Raw genomic sequence first — 22,731 nt, 5'->3', positions numbered from 1 at the left:
ATTTCCGTAAGAGGTATCTTAAATCATCTTCATTTCCCGCCAACAAGGCAGTTTCATCAGTTGATACCGGATGTGTTAATGTTACTTCAAAAACATTTAATTCATATTTCTATTTCTCCTCATTTCTCATATCTTCTGTATATTATTAAACAAGCCTCTTTCAAATTCTTCTCAATTCTGAAACATTCTAATTGTTGCTTGCTGGTCAGTATACAAATTGCTCCATCGGCAGATGAAGTATCTCATTACAGGGCTTGCTGCAAAGTGTTTTGAACTACATAGTGAAAAACTGTATTGTAATCAATAATGCAAACATGTACTGTTTTTTGGAACTTCTTCATTTTTCCATTATGCATTCGATATTAGTATATCATTTCCAGTAGGGGTGAGCTTTCAACCTCTGCAACACCTCTCATCCCATCACACCTGTCTCCCTGACTTACACTGCACTTCTCATGCACCATGTGCAATTACGATATAAATCTGTTGAATGAAACTTTGATATCATGTTTATTGATAACTGATAGCTGTATTATTTGTCCTACTAATTCCTGTTGGACTGAAGAAAAATTTGTTTGTACTTTTATACATTTTATGAATTAACCAAATTTTATCCCAAGATGTCAATAGCTTTGTTGCCCGGTCCAAAACTTGTGGGGAGTTGCGATCAGCTCATATAGGTCAAGAAGTCACTCTGTGTGGATGGATTCAATATAAGAGGTAAATTGAAAATAAAATGTCTTGGAATGATTAAATTGTTGATGCTAAAGAAAAGATTAAAATAATAGTCTGCCTTACAACATCAGGCTTTGGGAGATACAAATATAGTCTGGTATCTTGTTTCTGTTTTCTTCCCTATACTAATTTTTATGCCTATAGAAAAATCTGTAAGGGAGGTTGATGGTTAAGAAATTTGAAATACAGGGAAAGAAAGAATGAGAGGGAAGGGGGAGAGAGAGAACTTGTGAATTGAGGACCAGCGTCAAATTCTTAAGTGAAAAGTAATGTTCTGACACTACATCTTTTCAGAGTTCCATACTACCAAAGTCTTCTTGCATGTGAAACACTTATATGTCACATAAAAGCGTCTAGTCGAGGTGTCTCCAGGCTCACAGCTGTTCTGTGACTAGGCATTGTGTACAGTAGATGTCATTGGAGAGCTCTGCACTGCATATTCATGAGCTCCATGCAGGGGTTGAATCTGAAGTGTTACTAACATGTCTACACATCTGTGTCTCCCATTATTAGACATGAACAGTTTGTAGTTTTGAGAGATTTCCAAGGACTAACACAAATACTCATACCTCAGGATGAGGTAAGTGCTATTGAAAACTGCTTTTGTAGCTTTTTGCTAGGAAGCCAACAAGGATTGCATCAAAATCAATTTAGGTAGTCCTTGGCTTACAACCATTTAATCAGAAACTATTCAAAGTTAGACAGCACTGGTACGAATGATAGTTACAACTAGTCCTCAGTCAGAATTCCAGCAATCTAGGCATTTGACAACCGTCTCACATTTACAATCTATTGCAGCATCCTGAGTTCATGTGAATCAGAAAGTCAGTGGGGAAGTTGGCAGAGAAAGTCACAGGTTACTGGGGTTAGTCTCCCCAACTTGTGCACCCTCTCCCAGCCTCAAACGTGCCTCCCTCATACACCTCTGCACCTCTAATGCACCCTTTCTAAGCCTCGCTCTGCTTCCCCTTGCTGTGCTTCTCACACAACCTCCCCAACTCTTGCTGTGCCTCCTTCATGTACTCTCCCAACCCTCCCTGTGCCTCCTGCACACCCTTACTGCACCACCCCTTCACTCTCCCGGACCCTTCCCAACCCTTCCCCCTACCTTGTCTCTCAGGTAATTCCTGACTTGATTATGGGAAGTCAACAGGAAGTTGCCTCACCTGATGACTGTGGGATTCAAATAACACCACAATTGGGATTGCAGGGATTGCTGTTGCTAAGTGTTGCAATTGTGCTTTACAACTGCATCACTGAGCAATGGAAATTCTGGTTTCGGTTTCTGTTGTAAGTTGAAGATTACCCGTAATGTTCTAGCCACACTGATTTAGAGTACTACTGAGAATATTTCCTGGATTGCTGGCAATTTTTTAATTTTCATAGCTGCTCTCTCAGATTATTTCTAGCTCATAAAATTGCTCTAGTCAGTTTTATAATCTTTAATTTGCTGGTTTGAAACATGAAGATATGTAAATTTTAGTAGATAAAATTTAATAGATAATAGATTCATTATCTCCAGCACACTCTGTGATAGACAGACTTTAAAGCTTTAAGCCGAAAACACCAGCCTGAAGATGGTGAGTGAGACCTCACCGAAACGTTGCCAAGACAATCACAATTTTACATGGGAAAAGACCCGAATACAACAAGACCAGCATACCTACACCCGTGAAAATCTACGATATATATATATATATATATATATATATATATATATATATATATATATATATATATATATATATGCAAATATTAAAAGGGGAGCAGGATGTTGTTTGATCAGACATTGAAGAAAATGGAAAATTGCTTTGTATAGAACATAAATTATTGGAATTTTTATTTTGTTTTTTTTTAAAGTTATAGTTCATATATAATTCATTTAGTTAAGCATACTTTTAAATAGCCTCTGAAATTAAATTAAGACAGACTCTTGAATGAAATTTAGTCATTTAGAAAAGAGTTATAATTTTTCAGTGCACACTCCTTGTAACAGACAATATTATAAATATCCATACTTGTACACACAGCTTATAGTCCATAGCATTTTTTAAAAGTTCAGTCCTCTAATCTACAAGGAAATAAATAATATTCCAAAACATATCTGAAGTGTCTTTCTCCATCTAAACATGCATCTAGAATGAAAAGAACTTAATTTCCACATTAGCATTTTGATTTTATTCTTACCAACTGCTACCTGATGTCATCTTTTTGTAAGGAATTTTGGGTAGGATAGAATTCGTTCGGAACCAGAAAAGTTCATTGGAATTAATGTTTCAAACAAAAAAGATTTCTATCTCACCTTTTATTTAGCGCTTGTGACATATATAACACCTTTTTTCTCATTAACTACCCGGTGAGATAGGTTGAGCTGAAAGAGAATTGGCTTCTATGGCTAAGGTTAGCTTGAACCTAGTTCTCTCTGCTCCTAGTCTGACACCTTAATTTCTGCAACACTTTAGCTATCTCAATAAACACTTTAATAGATAGTATTTATTATTTCCTTATCACATTTTGGAACCACCCATCTCATAGAGAAATCCTGGGCAGTGTACAATAAAATATGAAAATCTAAAAGCAGTACATAAAAGTTAAAATTTAAAAAGAGGCAAGGATGTTTAAAAAAATAAAAAGTTAATTAAAAGATGAAAGGAGGGCTTTCAGACGCCATTTAATTGCCAGACCTAAATTAGCTGATAACTACCAGACATAATGTATTTTAATAATGCATATTGCTTGCATTCTTGAATTATGCATATTCTGATTTGTCTATTTCTTGCACTGTAGGCTGCTTCCCATTTGAGGAAGCTCTTTTCTGATGCTCCAGTTGAGTCTGTTGTGCGAGTTACTGGGATTGTTATTCCCCGGCCTCCTGGACAGGAAAACCCTGTAAGTATTTTAAGGAGGAACCCTCTGCTTTTTTTTGCTTTGGACTACCAAAATGATTTCCTAAAAGCTATACCTGCTGAGAATAAATTTGCACATTTTCATTTGCCATGCAAGTGTCTTGGAGGTAGCTAGGAGCACAATTTGTGAACAACGATCTGCTTCCGTATCTTATAGCTGTTAATTATAATGGTAGCTTCAGAATGATCCTTGTCTTCTTGGCAGCTATTTGCGTGACCCGTCAAAACTGCGGTCCACTAAAGCGCGCCCGATCAAAGCGCGTATGTGACGTCATCAGCAGCGCGACAAATAAAATTAAAATAAATTAAATTAAAATTAATTAAAGCAAGCCGATTCACATAAAGGTAAGGGTTAGGTTTAGGGTTAGGGTTAGGTTAAGGGTTAGGGTTAGGGTTACGTTAAGCATTAGGGTTAGGGTTAGGTTAAGGGTTAGCGTTAGGTTTAGGGTTAGGTTAAGGGTTAGGTTTAGGGTTAGGTTTAGGGTTAGGTTAAGGGTTAGGGTTAGGTTTAGGGTTAGGTTTGGGGGGGTTAGGGTAAGGTTTTCCGCGTTAATTTTAAATTTACCGCTCACAGCGTGCCGTCACGTACGCGCTTTCGTCGAGCGCGCTTTAGTCTACCGCGGATTTGTGGTGGAACCGCTATTTGATTGGAAGTATCATTCTTCAGCTTAGCACTGTAAAAATTCTCTGCCCTCTCAAAAGACTCCACAATTTCTGCCTTAATGTCATCTGTGCTTGGAATTTCCAGGCAATACACCTGCACAATATATCATTTTTTATGCTTTCTTCACATCTCTCTTCAAATCCCACTCTTTCCATACACCCTCAAATTTATCTTCAGGGCATGTAATCCAACAAATTTATCTTCAGGGAAGAGATTTTTTTTTTTGTCGTTCTCTGCAAAGTACTGACAATACTGCAAAAATAGTTATGATATTTAGCTATTTAGACAAGCCAGGAAGACCATGCTTTTTTTTCCCCTTTCCCCAAGCCTGCTCTTACCTGGCCCATTAAGTTGTGAGTTGAAATGAGTAAACAGAGAGATGTTGACTTGAGATTCAGGAGATTCCTGATCTGTGACACTCAAAGAAACTCCTGGTTTCTTAAGCTCCAAGTATGTGAAGGGGAAGGGCAATAGCAATAGCAATAGCAGTAGACTTATATACCGCTTCATAGGGCTTTCAGCCCTCTCTAAGCGGTTTACAGAGAGTCAGCATATTGCCCCCAACAATCCGGGTCCTCATTTTACCACCTCGGAAGGATGGAAGGCTGAGTCAACCCTGAGCCGGTGAGATTTGAAACCGCTGAACTGCTGATCTAGCAGTAGCCTGCAGTGCTGCATTTAACCACTGCGCCACCTCGGCTCTGTTAAGGGGAAATAAGAAGGGGAAATAAGGGTCTGCATTTTGCCAAGCTAAATGATCCTACCACCACACCATCTGGATGAATCTATTTTCTTGGCACAATAAAAATAGAGTGGTTATTTTTTTTTAATTAAAGTGATCTCTTTCAATTTGTTTAGAAGATGCAAACTGGAGATATTGAAATAAAAGCAGAAACTGCAGAGGTTCTGAACTACTGTAAGAAACTACCATTTGAAGTAAAAGATTTCGCCAAGGTAGATATACCTTTCTTATTTCTTTTGTTGGTAGAATTTTTTATTTTTTCATTTTCATAGCATATAATCACATTATACTATTACATAGCCAGCATCTTTTAGATATCAAATGTCTACATCAATTCATCTTACCATCAACTCCCGAAACACAATTATTAGCTCTTCTTCTCTCCATATACCATATTTGTCCTTATCCATTTCTTTCATCTCCCTTTCTTTCCTCCCCCTCCCAACCTTTTTTCCTTCCCTGTCATCCTTCCCTCCTCTACTTCCTCTTCTTCCCTCCTCCTCTCCCCCCTTTCCGCTCCTCATTCTCTCTTCCCTCCTCCTTCCCCTCTCTTCTATTCCTCTTCTCTTCCCTTCCCTTTCTCTTTTTCTTCCCACTCTTCCTCTCATTTACCTGGTGTATTTCAGCTCCTGAGCAAGCTCCATTTTATGTTGATGGTATTTATAGTTCCTTTTCGATATACATATTTAATTTTAACATATATTCTCCTCCTTTCTTAAACAAAAAATAGAACAAAAAAGTATACATATATAGTCATTGGTATTTTTAAACCACCACCACCCAGCCTAATTTTGGTCAAGATGTAGAGCTGGTTACAGTTCCCAGCTATTCTTATCATTATCTTTATATAATTATACATCCTTACACACCCCCAATTTGTGGTTCTGTCTTTAAATCTCAGTAATTTTCCATTGTAGATATATTCCATGTTCCCTCTCCATTTTTCCATATCTTGGACTAGATCACCCTTAAATTGTCTATAAATGACAAACTTCACTGTTCAATGTTCATTACAATGTCTACACAGTAGACATCTCACTTTATTCATCATCTTAAAAGTTCTTCATATATCCATGTTTCATATATTTTAACCCATGTTTAGTTATCCTTCTGTTGTCATTTTCAGTCAATTCACACCTCAATTTAATTAATTTAATTATCATATAGCTATTTGCCCAGAATGGTATCGAGTCTTTGGCTTGAGCAAGGCTTAAACTAGAAGATCTCCAAGGTCCCTTCTGACTCTGTTATTATTCTATTATTCTGTAAAATTATTCCAGCCATGAAGAGTATATTAGTAATAGACAAGATATTAATTGGAAGAAATGACTGAAGAATTGGTTTGGCATACAAACTTGCTTACGTTTTAATTTAGGTAACAATATTTTATGCTTCGTGTTAGTTATAGGAGGTATAATTGCTGGTTTTCTTTATAAAATAACATTCTTTTCCCCCTCTCAGAAAACTGAAGCACTGCGAATGAAGTATCGTTATTTGGACTTAAGAAGTATTCAGATGCAGTATAATCTCCGCTGAGATCCCAGGTGGTGATGAGAATGCGAGAGTATCTCTGTAATCATTATGGTTAGAGAAACAGAATTGTTAACAGTTAACTTTTTTATCCTTTCACTTACTGTGGGTGCTGACAAAATTTATCAAATCTTATTTAGATTTTGTGGATATAGAAACGCCAACACTATTTAAGAAACACCAGGAGTAAGTATGCAAAGACATCTTTTCTGTACATATATTGTCTTATAAAATTATCAAATATCAGAAAGTAATTACATCATGTAGCCCAAACATCTCAAAGACTAATGTGACTAATTCAGCTGTTAAGATTACCCATAATTCTTCGTTTCTAAGGCAGAATTGGTTTTAGATGTGGAGCAGATATTTCGTGTCCTGGGAGGATTCAGCATTCATATTGAACTCGCCAGCTTAGAACTTTATAGCTGCTATGGTTACTTCAAGGATTTTTCTGGCCCAGTGCATTGCGAATAGGAGGCTTATGACCTAAAATTGGATGGTGTTTGTCTCAATCAGCCTTTGTTTAGACTGACACTGGTATTTCCTTTTGCACTAAAGGTTACTCAGAAAACAATAGAGTCTAGATAACTTTTGCTTGGTATTGTCAAATTTTAAGTTTTGTTATGAAATTATGTGATGGAGAGTATTCTTTATGTAAATAATTCTTATTAAAACATTTTAAAAGGTTCAAAGGAAGGGAAAAAATAGAAAAGAAAGAAAAAAGACACAAAGAAGTTTTTACAGCTTGTTTGACAAAGAGAGTTGTTAACATAATGGTTGCTAAGCATCATTTTCTGAAAACAAAACCTTCATTAATACACTAGTTATTGAGAAGTCTTTTTTTTAAATCCTTCCTGACTTCATGAGATTCATAGGGAAGAGGAATAAACTATGTGTGTGTATTTGTATATTTTTATGTATAAATAAATTTATAGAATGATATATCTAAATCGAGTATCAGAAATGTGTGTGTATACAGTATATGTACTGTATATATGTATGTATATGTATGGGGAGAAGGCACTGGAATTTCATTTTAATATGTGCCATTGTGCACACAGAAAAGTTATAATAAAGGTTATCTTGTAAAGCAGTAACCTAGGTTGTCTTATATTTCTTTATATGCTTCAAGAACTTTTGTTAATTTCGCAGATGAGAACTGATTAAAAGCATGCATGATCATGTAAATCAGGGTCCCCAACCCCAGGGCCATGGACCAGTACTGGCCCGCCACCTGCTGGCCCACAAAAAGTGGGCATGTGCACAAAGCTTCATTTGTGCATGTGTGAGAGTTAGGTTGCATGCGCAAAACCATTCCCTCTCTCCCTGTCACTGTTGCTGCTGGTCCATGGAGCCAGTAATGTTGGGGACCACTGATGTAAATGAAATACAGTGCATGAGATACAGTTTGGGAAATGGTGCATTATTGTGCTTCCATTTCTTAATTAAATGCAGTGGGTAGTGGATTAAATTAAACCTTTCAAGAGAAGTTTGGCTGAAATAAATATTTTGTACTCAAACTAGAAGTTTCCTCATTTTTTTTTCATCTAAAGGCAATGTAATTCCAGCTTTAAATTACACCATCCCTTTAATACCAGGGTGCAAAAGAATTCGTGGTGCCTTCCCGGGAAGCTGGAAAGTTCTACTCACTTCCTCAGAGTCCTCAGCAGTTTAAACAACTCCTAATGGTAGGAGGTCTGGACAGGTGAGCTTCTTGGGGTGCCACCAGCACAATAATGTTCTCAGGGTAGCACTAAAACTCTGATCTGCAGTTTGTGGTGAGAGGGTAATGAATAGACTGAGTTAGTTTGTCACACAAACTGATTATTTGCCAATTAATCAAGTTCCATGCTAAGAACAATCTGCCTAACAGCACTGTAACTCTCTATGTCTGCCTAAAAGATTCACATGCTTGAAATCTTGCAAATATTTTCTGTACTGTGCAGTCTATGATCATAATCTTCTCATCTATGAGATGGAGAATCAGATTGCTGAATCATGGCATATATAAAACATGTAAGGATTGGGAGTTGGCACTATTTTATGATGATTCTACTTCTACTTGAGTGGGTGGTTCCAGTCAGTAGTTGGGGGTGAGAGAGACAGCACTCTCCCCCTTGGTTGCTCCAGTTTCCCCCCTATATTATTTAATACTCTATGAAACCACTAGGAGAGACCATCCAGGTTGCAGTGAGGTGTCATCAGCACAGTCACTTAAACATTCCACCTTGGACCGAACTGGAGATGCAGTAGAAAGTCTGAACCAGGCTGTCAAGGTTTGGGTAAGGCAAACAAGACTAAATCCTGCTAAGATGGAGTTACTATTTATAAATAAGCATCCAGTAATATCGGTCCTAATAATTACTGTAGATGAGGTTATGCTTTCCCTAAAGGAATTGGTTTGTGATTTAGGGATACTCATAGTCCTTGCTTACATGGCAGGTGGAAACTTGGTCAGGGACCAGATCACTAGTGGTCTTGCAAGCCTAATTTATAATGTTGGTTACCACCTTTATAATTTACATGGGAGTGGTCCAGAGGTGGGTTCCTACCAGTTCGCACCTATTCGGTAGAACCGGTTCATTAATTTACCGAACGGTTAGAAGAGGTTCCACCAGTGGACCCAGAAAGCAGGCCACACCTACAGAAGAGGTTCAAAAAAAAATTTGAAACCCACCACTGGAGTGGTCCCAGATTTTATATCAGAAACACCTGACCAAATTGGCATGTGCACATTCTTCTCCTCGCCTTGAACATTCCATCACAAAATATATATATAAATTTATATACGAGGTACAGTATAGACTGGAGAGCAGGCCTTTTTTTTTTGTAGTGTCCCCTAGTCTAGAACACATTTCCTCTGGAGATAAATTTATCCCCGGTCATACTAGCATTTTGTATGGGTGTTAAAAACACCAATGCCTTTGCCCCAAGCTGATTATGAGTACTCATCTTGTGATTCATTCATTCATTATAAATTACATTTTCTTTTTTGTTTTGTTGGGCACTATCCAGATTCTCACCAACTTGGATGGTTTGCAGTTATTGTGAGAGAAAGAAATGCATGTGAAAAAATCAGATTTAGCAGTGGAATAAAGGGTTCCACCACAAATGCGCGAACGACAAAAGCGCGCCTCACTAAACCGCGGTGACAAAACCGCACCGACAAAACCGCGCCGACAAATGAGCGCTGAAGCGCGCCAACAGAAGCGCGCTGTAACATAACCCTAAACCTAACCCTAAACCTAATCCTAAACCTTACCTTAACTTAAATCACGCTTCTGTCGGCGCGCTGTTGTCGGCGCGCTTTTGACATCGCGGTTTTAGCGCTGTGGTTTTGTCGGTGCGCTTTTGACGTTCGCGCTTTTGTCGCGCCACGGGAATAAAGTACCTTTTGACTATCCCTTTCCTGACAGTGCAGAGAATGTCTTGTCCACTCATGTCCAACTCAAAAGTGTGCAGAAGGTCTCAGTATGTCAAGCATGTAAACCACTTCTTTTTCTTTGCAGTTCCTCACACAGGGGGGAACTTTCTGTGCCTAGAGATATAGATTAACCAATTTCTAAATATGGAACAATGTTTATTCTGTTTTAAATTCAGATTGTAGCAATTTTTTCAGGTGTATATTCTTTCCAAACCCACTGTTTTGAGAGACCGTGCTACTTGAGAAAGATACTCTGCAACCAGAATGTAATTTTCTAATGGCAGGTATTTCCAAGTTGCCCGCTGCTACCGAGATGAAGGTTCAAACCAGACAGACAGCCGGAATTCAGTCAGGTAATTTATTTTTGTTTGGAATAAGATTGAAAAGTATTAAAATACGCATTGTTTTTACCTGTAACTATAAGGGTTACCGTCCATTTAGAAGTTGGGAGTTTAGTGGCTTTGGAAGAGGAAAAATATGAGCATGTAATAACAATGAAAAGTAACTTGGAACTGAATACTTGTCATCTCATTGTTGCGGCACTGACCAAAATACCGTTCTGTGATTCAGCTTTATCATTCTGTATACAGAGCAAATAATATTGAGTAGTAATGGAAAATGGAGAAGTGACAATTATTCCACTGTTGAGAGATACTTCTGTTTGGTATTACAGTGTTAACACATTACTTCATTTCTATGATCTAGTACTGCTAACCATTTCAAATGGAATCCCAAATTCGCCAAAATTGCATGTACTGTGTTTGTTTATTAGATTTTTATATCCTGCCTTTGTGACCTATGTACAATGAAATCTTTCTTTATGTGTGTATTAGTAAATTACTAACAATTAAAAGTTTAGTGCATCAAAATCTCCATCAAGAGCATTCAAAATAAAATTTTACAAATTTATATGGTTATTAGTAATTAATTTATTAATGGGGCTGATGTGAGTATATGGCAAAGAGTTGCTCAAAGATACTTTGTGTGTTTTAAAACTAATCTACATTTGCAAAATTGCTAGGAGTAGTTTGTGTGCAATAGAATTCGCTTCATCTAATAACATCATCTGCAGTATATCTTCTGTAATAAATATGCTAACATCTAAGGTAACAAGGTTTTTTTCCTGCAGCAGGTTAGCATACATAATTCCCAAAACATTGTGTAGAAGGGATAGAGCAGAGAGAATGAATGAGCAAAGAAATCAGCCTAAAAACCTTGAAACTAACATACAGCTCCAAAATCTGAGCATGTACAAATATTTCACTGAAATGGCTGCTGTAAGCCTAGACCTGTGATGGTGAACCTATGACACACGTCCCCAAAGTGGCACACAAAGCCATGTCGCCCGACATGCGCGGTCATGCCTGTTTGTCTTCCGGGTTTCTGGCATGCACGATGCTCAACTGTTCTTCAGTGCATGGCAGTGCTGAAAATTGGTGTGCACATGCGCGCTGACCAGGTGATTGTGGGATGCGCATGCGTGCCAGAACTCAGAATTTTGGCTTTTCCTGAGTGCGATACCTCCGCGTGCGTGGCAGTGACAAAAACTGGCCTGCTCTTGTACCGGTCAGCTGATTGTCAGGTGCGTATATGTGCTAAAACCCAGAAGTTTGACTTATCCAGAGTGCGGCCCCGATAAGCCTGCCCGTGACATTCCCGCATGATGTTTTTGGCACTCGGTGCTGAAAAGGTTCACCATCCCTGCCCTAGATTCTGAAGGAAAGACTGTTCTCTAGAATTGTAGTCCTTCTAGTAAAATGCATTTTCAAAGAAATATATCTTTTGAAAAAATGTTAAATAGAATAATGGTGATATTTATATGCCTTATTATTATTATTTTTTTAAAAAAAATCTTTTGTTTATTTCCCCCCTAAAGATAGATATTGAAATGTCATTTGTGGACCAAGATGGAATTCTGGCTTTAATCGAGGGCATGCTGCAGTATTCCTGGCCTAAGGAAAAGGGCCTTATCAAAATACCCTTTCCATCAATCACCTATGATGAGGCGCTATCCATTTATGGGACTGATAAACCTGATACTCGTTTTGGAATGAAGGCAAGTTCATTTACCAAAATTACCCATTGGCTTGACTCCCACACTCCCACTGCTACATTGAAGGCCTGTTAACTGTAATGGATTTGTTGATCTTCTTCTTCCTAGCGTATTCCTGCATGTGAAGGTTCTTTCAGATCATTGAGTGCCTCATGGTCACCTGTGTCTCCAGGGCACAGGCCCACGGCTTGCATATCTTTGTTGATGGTGTCTTACCATCTCTGTTTTGGGATTTGTTGATACTTTGACAAATTTTGTTTTGTCAAGTGTGGGTGTTGCGAGCAGTATCTTGAGTGAGTCAAATATTGTGTAATTTGCGTATTTCTCAGCCCTTTGATGTCCCAGTTCTAAATGCTAACCTCTTACAAAATACATAAGGACTTTGGGGCTTTCACTAGCTTTATTGCTAGACAATGATTGAAGCTGAGCTGAATTCTTTCCTTAACTCCCAGTTGTCCCTATGGATGCTTAATAAAAATCAATCCTGTGTTGCTTAAGGTGGAGTATCAATTGGTAACTACTGAAAAGACTCTGGGTCCCAATTCAGGGATATTTCCAAGTTTCATGCGGTACAACCTTGATTTAATGAAGTACTTGTAGTGAAGAGGAATTTGTTTTAATTAATATATGTCAATTTACATCATTTTAGAGAGCCAGTTTGGTGTAGTGGTTAAGACATCATGCTAGAAATTAGGAGACCATGAGTTATAATCCCTTGGCAAGTTGGGCGACTTTGGATCAGTCACTTTTTCTCAGCCCTAGGCCTAGGAGGTAGTGGCAAATCACTTCTAACATTATTTCCGAAGAAAAGTGCAGACTTGACCAGATAGTTTCCAAGAACCAGGCATGATTGAACGGAAAAAGGGAAAAAAAGATAGCCAGTTTACAATTAGGTAAATGATCCAAATGGATCCTATTTACAGACCTTCTTACCCACAACATCTTTAGCTTCTGGGGATCAAATTTATTTACCTCTCCCCATCTTTTAATAGTTTTCTTCAAAAATGCCACAATCTCCCTGGGAGGTACAACAAAGAACAGAATAGCAATTACCTACTTTTAATCCCTTTTCTAGCTTGCCGAAGTTAAATTCAACTTACATAATAAATTATCCTTAGCTTTTTAAAATCCTTTATATCCTTCAGATCAAAGAATAAATAAAAAGTAATCCAGCATTATGAAGCCGGATCATCTAATCCCATCTATTCCTTGATCTGAAGGATATAAAGGATTTTTTTTAAATTAAGGATAATTTAAAGTTGACTTTAACTTCGGCAAGCTAGAAAAGTTCACATCAAACCTCAGTTCCATCTTAATCCAAAACTATTTCCAGACGTTATGCTTTTAACCCTTCTTGTAATAGAAGAACAAGGTAAGGTGAAGCGAGGCAATGATATCTTATTTTCCTCAGATTTGTTGTTCAAATAATAAGAAATCTGTTGCAGCAAATCTATTCTGGAATATACATTAAAATGACAAATAATGCCTATATTTTATCAAATTATAATGCATTTTGGCTTTTAATTTGTGTGAAAGAGAAATATGGAGAACTTGCTGTGTTTTAAAGCAGTAATTTTTGATAATTCTTATTGTACTTACACACTTGCCGTATTTGATAATAGTGGTATCTTGGTACTCCTTGTTAATTGGTTCTGGAGGCATGATGAGTACCAAAGAACAATGTGTACCAAACAGATTTTTCCCATAAGAAATAATGGAGTGAGTCACAAGACAGCCGACACCAAGGCATTCTAGCTTGTGGATTGAGTACCAAATAATGAGTACCAGGACAAAAGTTTCATGTCAAAATGTGCTGAGCACCAAACTCAATGAGTTTCAAAGCAGTTGAGTACCAAGGTATTAATGTATTGAGTTACAGAAGCTTGTGTCAATCACAACTGTTCTTTTTAAGATACCACAAATGTTTCTTGCACTGCAGACTGTAATTTTGTTAAATTGGAAGGAAGGGGGGGGGGGAGTCCATGTTTCCTGAAACTAAAGCACTGTTTTTATTGGTTACCATACATTAACACAGTCATATTATGAGAATTCAGCCCAAAGCCTCTGTTCCAGAGGTGGGTTCCTACCAGTTCGCACCAGTTCGGTAGAACCGGTTCATCAAATGTTTGAAACCCACCACTGGACACAGACAGACAGACAGACAGACAGACAGACTCACACAGAGAGAGAAAGAGAAAGAAAGGAAGAAAGAAAAAAAGAAAGAAAAAGTGAGAGAGAGGAAAGAAAAAAAAGAAAAAGGGACAGAGAGACAAAAGGAAGGAGAGAGCGAGCACATGTCCAGCAAGCCACTCTCACCATGTCACATGGCCGGCAAGCCACTCCCACAAAGGAGGCACACACCACAGTAGGTTCAAAAATAATTCGAAACCCACCACTGCTTTGTTCCCATTCATGGGGTTGTAGCAGCAGCTGTTCCAATGTCTTGAACAAAATTTAGCAGCTGATGAGTATAGGATGTAAAGCTAAGCCCTTTTTCAGTTGCATTTGAAACTGCTTTCCCTTCCTTGTTTTTCCCCCGGTTATATTCCTGTTGTCACAATTATGGTATTTATGTCTTTTCTTTCCAATGTCAGATCATTGATGTAAGTCACATTCTCAGGAATGTAGATGTTGGCTTTTTGCAGAAGTCTCTTAGTGAGCCCTACGCTACAGCGAAAGCCATTGCATTCCCCAGGGAGCGGTGAGTGAGGCTGTTTGTGGTAAGGGGAAATGGCCTTTATCTTGGATGCTGTTATTTCTATGATGAGCCCTACAAATATGTTTTCTCTCTCTCTGACATGAATACAAGTAGATGATTGAAAAAGCAAAATTTATCTATCAGGATAAGTCCAACTGGTTTCAATAAGATATATTTCTTAAAAATAAGAAAACATTAAAATAATGTATTGCTTTGTATCTTGAAATTAAAATAATACTGAATAAAATAAAGCAAGCTTATGGAGATTTGACAAACTCAGTACAGTCAGTGAATGGAAAGAATGGCGGTGTATGAAATAATTGACCTTGTAGAAAGAAGTAAAAAGGCAAAGGTTTCCCTGTCAGTCATGCCCTACTGTAGGGTAATGTTTTTTTGCCCAAGGGAGCCAATTTTCCAAAGACAATTTTCGTGTTCATGTGACCAGCATGTCTGTACACCAAAGCTGCATGGAACGCTGTTACATTCCCATCGAAGTGGTACCTGTTAATCTATTCTCTTTTGCATGCTTTCAAACTACTAAGTGGGCAGGAGCTGAAGCAAGTGAGCCGAGGTGGCGCAGTGGTTAGGGTGCAGTACTGAAGGCCACTACAGCTGACTGTTATCTGCAGTTCAGCGGTTCTAATCTCACCGGCTCAAGGTTGACTCAGCCTTCCATCCTTCCGAGGTGGGTGAAATGAGGACCCAGACTGTGGGGGCGATATGCTGGCTCTGTAAACCGCTTAGAGAGGGCTGAAAGCCCTATGAAGCGGTATATAAGTCTAACTGCTATTGCTATTGCTAAGTAACGGGAGCTCACCTTGTTGCGTGGAAGTTCAATTCTCAAACCTGGGCTGTCAGCTCTCCAGCTGACAAGCTCGATGTCTTTAACACCGTACCACCCCAGTACTAAAAGAAGTACTGAAAGAAAAAAATCTTTATAGGTTGAAATGAAGCAGTTGTGCAAAATATAGAAGCCAGCCCAGATTTTCTAGTGTGAAAAAAGGATGTGGACGAAGGCCAGGAAAGGCTGCATCTTATATTATCAATGCAGTTTTCTTTGCTACTTCTTCCACGCAATCCCATTCTGAAGTACAAACTAGAAATCATAGAGTTATATATAGTTATGTTCATCAGTCACTGGAATGAACATTATAAGCAGTCAGATCAGATTCTCTCTTACCCGAAAACTGGGAAGGTGCGGGGTTATCTCTGAGAATACCTACAAGAATATACGCAAAAACGAGTGCTGGTGTAATTTCAAATTTTGTTGTACAGTCAAATACTAAAAAGGGATACATTTATTGAAGGTGTTATCCCAGTTATGATCTGTCAGCCACATTGGATGAGTCTTTTAAATTCAACCTTCCCTCCTTGATTTATTAAGAATGCTTACATTATGTGCATTTGTCATTATTTACGTTGTTCTCCCAATATGAAATCATATACCACTGTGAAGTAGATTAAAAGTGAGAAATAATGATTAAATCAGGGCATTTATTTGAGTTCAGGTCTTCAACATTGAGTTTAGATTGCCATAATTCAAATCCACCTCAATTAAACTGTTGCCCTACTAGTTCACAAATTGATTTGCAGGCAAATATGGAGGAGTTGCAGGCAAACAGATACTTGTGAATGGACGCGTTTGCCAGTTGATGGTATAGTTAGGAAACAGGAAAACTTTTTCCTTACTGTGGTATTTAATGTCAATCCTGTATTTGTAATTATAGAGGCACAAAAATAGTGATTAAAAGTTTACAAGATTAAAGTGCTTCACAACTGTTTCCTTTTATCTCATGATGATAGCAAAAATCAAATCTGAACAGCACTATTTTATCTATGTTTATTAATAGAATCTTAGTACCTGTTAGAAATGTAATTGCATCATTGAGAATGATAGAAAATAAAGAATCAAATGTTTTATTTTGTTTTAAGATTATTTCCTTGGATTTTTATATTGTTTTGGAGAAAATTCTTTTCTATATATCATTGTTATGATTAATTCATTTTTGTTGTACATGATTTCCTTCTGGAACTGAAAATATACGTATTTTCAGAGTATAAGACACACCTTTTTTCCTCAAAAAAGAGGCTGAAAATCTGGGTGCGTCTTATGCATCGAATACAGCATTTTTGCCCCCTGAAGCCCCGCCCCTCTTCACCAAAATGGCCGTGCATACTCTTATGGAGGCTTTCAGAGACTCCTGGGAGCTGGGGAGGGCAGAAATGAGCAAAAAATGGCCCATTCCCTCCCCCCCAGCCTCCAGCAGCACTCTATAAGCCTCCATAAGGCTATACATGCAATTTTTTGACAAAAAATGGGTCCCTTTTTGCGAAAAACAGGCTGTTTTGTTATTCCCCCCCCCTGGCTATTCATGCCTTTTTTAAAAACGGACCCGTTTTTGTGAAAAACGGGCCGTTTTTGGGAGGTTTGCAGAGTGCAAAAACTTTTTTTTCCTTTTGGAAATTCTTTAACTGATTGATGAGAATTACATTGATCAAGTGCTGTGCGAGCAGAAACAAAGTCTTAGGCGCTGCAGATTGTCAGCGATTTCCTTCTCCAGCACATGGATAAATACACCTGGAAACATCTACCTACCTACTCTCTCTCTCTCCGTACCTACCTACTGTATTTCTATATATATATATATGTGTGTGTGTGTGTGTGTGTGTGTATCCCTTTATCTACGTACCTTCTTACCTACCTACCTAACTACTCTCTCTTTCTCTCTACCTATCTACCTACTGTATTTCTTTCTCTTTCTCTCCCTCTCTATCCCTCTAGATACCTACCTACTTTATTTTAATTTGCCTCTTCAAAACCTTGGTGCATCTTATACTCTGGTGCGTCTTATACTTCGAAAAATGTTAATCTGAAAGCATTTTTTAATTTAAGCTTGATTCTAAAACAAAATATTTAATGTAAAAATAATGGACAATGTATTACAATATCAGTTAAAATATAACAAACTTAATCCATTTATTAGTGTTTATGTATCTTTGTCTCTAGAAATATCTACAGTTTAAAGATTGGAGTCCTTAAAAGAATTATCAAAATCCCAATTTAATCAGGTATGGGAAAAATAATTACAACCAAGAAGTATTTTCTTTTGGGAATTTATGTTGATCTATGTAAAATTTAAACCTGCATATTACATATTAGTTGAGGAGGCTGGGACAGAGAATTTCTAGTTCTTTTAAATTAGTTTAATTTGGATTAAAATAAAAGGAGAAAGCGGGCCCACTGTGTGGAGAAGATTTTGGTCAAGATAGAGTTTTGATTGGATCCAATAAGTTTTTTTTATACTCCCTCTTACATTGTACAAGCCACTTTATTCAGATTAAAGAGTGAAAGAGCTTAAATCTTTCTGAAAGTGTACTTCTTTGCCACAAAAGAAAGCAGCTTAACTTGCATCCAGGAAGCACTCTGCCAGAACCACTATGAATATTTGCATGGGGTGGGGGAATGTGTAGCTCTTTTTTTTATTTATTCAAAAAAGGAGGTGCTACTGAATTTATGGCTCATAGGAGGGATTCTTAGGTTTCCAAAATCAGCAGAACTCTTTTTTGGCCTGTCTCTTTCCGCAGCATTACTGTATTTGGAGAAATCTTTAAAGTGCTTGATTCCATGCTTGTTTAGGTTCCACCACAAAACCGCGTTCGACTAAAGGGCGCTCGACGAAACCGCGTAGCTGACGTCATCACAGCGCGACAACAGCCCGGAGAAAAAAGCACGCTGTAAACGCTAAAATTAACCCCTAAACCTAACCCCCCTAAACCTAATCCTAAACCTAACCCTAAACCTAACCCCCCTAAACCTAATCCTAAACCTAACCTTTAACCTAACCCTAAACCTAACCTAAACCTAACCCTTAACCTAACGCTAACCTAATCCTAACCCTTACCTAACCCTAAACCTAACCCTAAACCTAACCTTACATTAACTTGCATCGGCTTGCTTTCAAAGCGCTATTTAAAGCGCCCTTCTTTCTCCGCGCTCGCTGTTGTCGCCCTGTTGATGACGTCAGCGACGCGGTTTCATCGAGCGCTGCTTTAGTCGAGTGTGGTTTTGTCGTGCCACGGCTTATATCACTGCTTTTTCTCATTATTCTTTCTCACAGAAGGATAGGAAGTGGCATTGTACTCAGATTATTGGTCTATCTTTGTATTTTCAATACTAGCAACTTTCTAATTGAGTTTTTCCAGCTCTTTCTGTGTGGAAAAGTTGGTACCTAACACTAGACAAGGGTACCTTATACTATTGTCAGTGGATATTGTTGGAATCATTCTGGATGTTTGCGTGCAGGACAGCTTCGGCTGTCTGAAACACACATACACAGGGATGCAAAAACATTGCCTAACGGTCATAACTCACTATGCAGCCTTTTGTAACAAGAACTGTGTGAGCCTACTCCCACACATGCCCTTCCTCCCCCCCTATGCTGTGCTATAGCTTTCTGTTCCCTCTCTCCCCCTCCCAATGCCATGCAGCTTGTAATCTTCTGTTCCCCTTTGCCCCCCTTTGCCCACCCTTTGCCATGATGTGACTTTCTATTGGTTTATTTCTGGAATGCTGTGAACTTTTCATTAGCTTACTTGTGCCATGTGTGATTATGACGCTGTAACTAACTTTTTCTAATAAAAGAGCCCTTCGAGGATCATTCGAGGCTTTGCTCATCCCAAGGAATTTCGTCTGGTGTTTTCCTTTTGATTAGGCAAGGACACATGAGCAGCCCACCAGTGTGGCGAACAACGCCGCAACTGGTGACCCCCGACGTGATCTTGCTGATCAAGCACGTCGTCTCATTTGGCACCCCCATTGCTGCTCATGTGTCCTTGCCTAATCAAAAGGAAAACACCAGACGAAATTCCTTGGGATGAGCAAAAGCCTCGAATGATCCTCGAAGGGCTCTTTTATTAGAAAAAGTTAGTTACAGCGTCATAATCACACATGGCACAAGTAAGCTAATGAAAAGTTCACAGCATTCCAGAAATAAACCAATAGAAAGTCACATCATGGCAAAGGGTGGGCAAAGGGGGGCAAAAGGGGGAACAGAAGATTTCAAGCTGCATGGCATTGGGAGGGGGAGAGAGGGAACAGAAAGCTATAGCACAGCATAGGGGGGGAGGAAGGGCATGTGTGGGAGTAGGCTCACACAGTTCTTGTTACAAAAGGCTGCATAGTGAGTTATGACCGTTAGGCAATGTTTTTGCATCCCTGTGTATGTGTGTTTCAGACAGCCGAAGCTGTCCTGCACGCAAACATCCAGAATGAATTCCACATCTCCTCTGTTTTTGTTTTAAAAAGCAGCGTCTCCCTCTTCGTCGCTGGGCATGCGGAAGGGATCTTTCCCCATGAAAGGGGTTGCCTGTTCATGTAACTCCATGTGGTTGACAATGTGAATTTTCTTCTGTGGAGCCAAGCTAGAGAGTATATTCTTGCACATTGCAAATAAAGAGGGTACACATTGAATACAGCAGCACAACAGTATCAGCAAAGCAACAAGGGTTATAATGGTCTTGACAGTATTTCCCAACCAGCTAAAATTAGGTAGCCAAGAGGTCAGCCAATCCCACAAGGAGTCCGAGGCCTTATATGTCTCTCTAACTGTTTGAACAATATCATGTAATTTTTCCACACTGGTTTCAATTTCTCCGGACTGGTTCAAATAATGACAACAGGTAGCATTCAACCAAACACATAGGCCTCCTTCCTTGCTTAACAAGTAATCCAAAGCTAATCTATGTTGAGTTAAAATTCCAGCTAAAGAGTCAACTTCTGCCTGCAGGGCTTGTAGCCCAAATATCGTGGTGTTAGCTAGGGTTTCCATTTGAGCAGATAAGATACGCAGTTGTTTAATGTTCCATGCGACACCCAAGAGTGGTAGGGCTATAGCAATAAATCTTTCACCTTCTGTCAGATAGGTATTGTCAGGATCATAACCTAAAGCTGGATTGATTGCTTTCTTTTGTCTGGCCCACCCAAATTGTTTCTCCCAGGCACTATCGGGTTGAGACATGGGATGTGCTGAGATTCCGGCAGGTGCCAGAGTTCCAATAGTGCAAGTACCATTCCATACAGGGGGCAACACCTTCCCAGCCCAATGACCACAAAGCCAGTATAGGCCAGGTGGTAACCCATACAAATAATACCCATGATGGCCCCAGATTTGTTCCTGTACTCTGTTAAAGGCAACCATCCCTCTCCTGTTAGAGAATAAATCTATGACTATACTATCTTCTTTCTACACTTAAAATGCTCAGGTAATGATAAGTGTGAACAATCGTAGCCAGTTTCTGTAATTTTGAAAGTAGCATTGCAGTGGGATAATCCCCAACAGAAAAGCGGGGCAAAGGGATTTGCTTGGTGATACCACCAATAGTTACTGCTTCATAACCTTCATGCGAGACATTCCACCATGTAATGCAGATGGGGGCAAGAGGGGGTAAAACCCGATGTGTCAAAATATACTGGGCAGAATCGTAGATAGTATGTGCACGATTACTTTTTGTGGAATATAGTACAGTAACATTCCAGCCTGTGAGGTTTAAAGTTCCAGAGGCTAGAATGGGCCAGCCCTGCATGTTAGAGGCAGGGCCATGCGTACAAACCCAGCAATCAGACAGATTGTTAATACGGGTAAGGTTATGTATAAGAAGATGAAACTCATTTACATGCCAATCCATTGTGCGTTTGGGCCGATGATGTGGGGTGGAGACATCCTTTGCCCCAGCAGGAACTGCCTGACATTCCCCAACCCAGATAAGCAAAAACAAAATGACCATCAATAAAGCAAAGATAATCATGTGATGTGAAAATGGTCTGCAGTCCAAAGGCTTGGAAACTTCCTCCAGGGGAGTGGAAGGTGGAGGGTGCTCTGCCCTGTTCTCCAGGTCAGAGACAGAGACAGCCTCAAGCTGTGGTTCCTGCTGGTTGGTCATGGTCAGGCGGCTTCTGTGTTGTGTAGGTGGTTGTGTAGGTGGTTTTGGCAAATATGGTCTTACGTGCCGTCCTGGGATCCAAAGAACCTTGTCTTTCAGTTGGATGCAGCATAGCCCCTTCCCCAGGTAATCAGGTCAGCAGGTCCTCGCCACGTCAGGTCAGGCAAGCAGCGATAGTAGACAGGTGGTCGAAGAGTGTCAGCAGAAGGTGGAGCTGCGAAATGACGAGTTGCTGCTGAGGAAGGCGGCTGACCGGTGAGATTTAAAAAGTTTAATGTATAGAGACAAAGATTAAGAATGTTTTGCAAAGCTGGGAGGCTAGGGGGTGCTTTCCCCTGTGTTTCAATGTAGCGATCAAGGGCATGCTTAAGAGTCTGATTAGCGCGCTCAACCATTGCCTGTCCTTGGCTGTTATATGGAATGCCGAATTTGTGCACAATGTCCCATTGGTTGCAAAAAGCAGCAAATGCTGCACTAGTATAAGCGGCCCATTGTCTGTTTTTATCTCTTTTGGGCGTCCCAGCGATGCGAAGGTTCGAATGCAGTGGTTGATAACATGTTTTGTGGCTTCTCCCCTTTGTGGGGTAGCAAACAAGAAGCCAGAGAATGTATCTATGATTACATGTAGATACTTCCAAGGAGCAAAGGATGCATATTGAGTCACACATCCATTTGCCAAATTTGGCAACATTCTGTCCCTCTGGGATTAACTCCCATAGGGAGGGAATGAGCTTGTCGACTACAATTTGGGCATTGTTGAATGATTGCAGATGCCCCCGCTGACGTAAGGCCAAATTGTTTTATGAGCGCTTTTTTGTTCTGATGAAAGTAAGAATGGTTCTTTTCCTTCCCATAAAGTTCTTGGTATAAAACTAGGCTGTTTGGGTTCAGTTAGTTTTATTGGTTAACTATTGTTTCATGGGATCTGAAATCATTGCCATATATTGAAGAAGACCAACTAAAGCAGTTAAATATCTTTGGTTTCACTTGCAATCTTTTCAAGAAGTGAAGAGCTGTTTATCCACTTTTCTATCCTGTAT

At 39.2% G+C, this 22,731-nt stretch overlaps 1 protein-coding gene across 1 annotated transcript in view; it reads left to right on the top strand.

Annotated features, from left to right (window-relative positions):
* Positions 1–22,731, top strand: part of DARS2 (aspartyl-tRNA synthetase 2, mitochondrial) — a 29,530-nt gene that overhangs the window by 2,486 nt on the left and 4,313 nt on the right. Inside the window, 16 exon segments of the mRNA XM_032226596.1 lie at positions 621–720; positions 1,249–1,315; positions 3,523–3,624; positions 5,164–5,259; positions 6,509–6,578; positions 6,581–6,631; positions 6,718–6,750; positions 6,753–6,763; positions 8,176–8,282; positions 10,286–10,323; positions 10,326–10,354; positions 11,878–12,057; positions 14,649–14,733; positions 14,736–14,755; positions 15,085–15,104; positions 17,779–17,821. Of these exon segments, the coding sequence (XP_032082487.1) occupies positions 621–720; positions 1,249–1,315; positions 3,523–3,624; positions 5,164–5,259; positions 6,509–6,578; positions 6,581–6,631; positions 6,718–6,750; positions 6,753–6,763; positions 8,176–8,282; positions 10,286–10,323; positions 10,326–10,354; positions 11,878–12,057; positions 14,649–14,733; positions 14,736–14,755; positions 15,085–15,104; positions 17,779–17,821 (1,052 nt within the window).

Source organism: Thamnophis elegans, chromosome 11, assembly GCF_009769535.1.
Source record: "Thamnophis elegans isolate rThaEle1 chromosome 11, rThaEle1.pri, whole genome shotgun sequence".
Lineage (NCBI taxonomy): Eukaryota > Metazoa > Chordata > Lepidosauria > Squamata > Colubridae > Thamnophis > Thamnophis elegans.
Note: the sequence above shows the minus strand (reverse complement) of the source record. Positions and strands in the feature narration are given on the sequence as shown.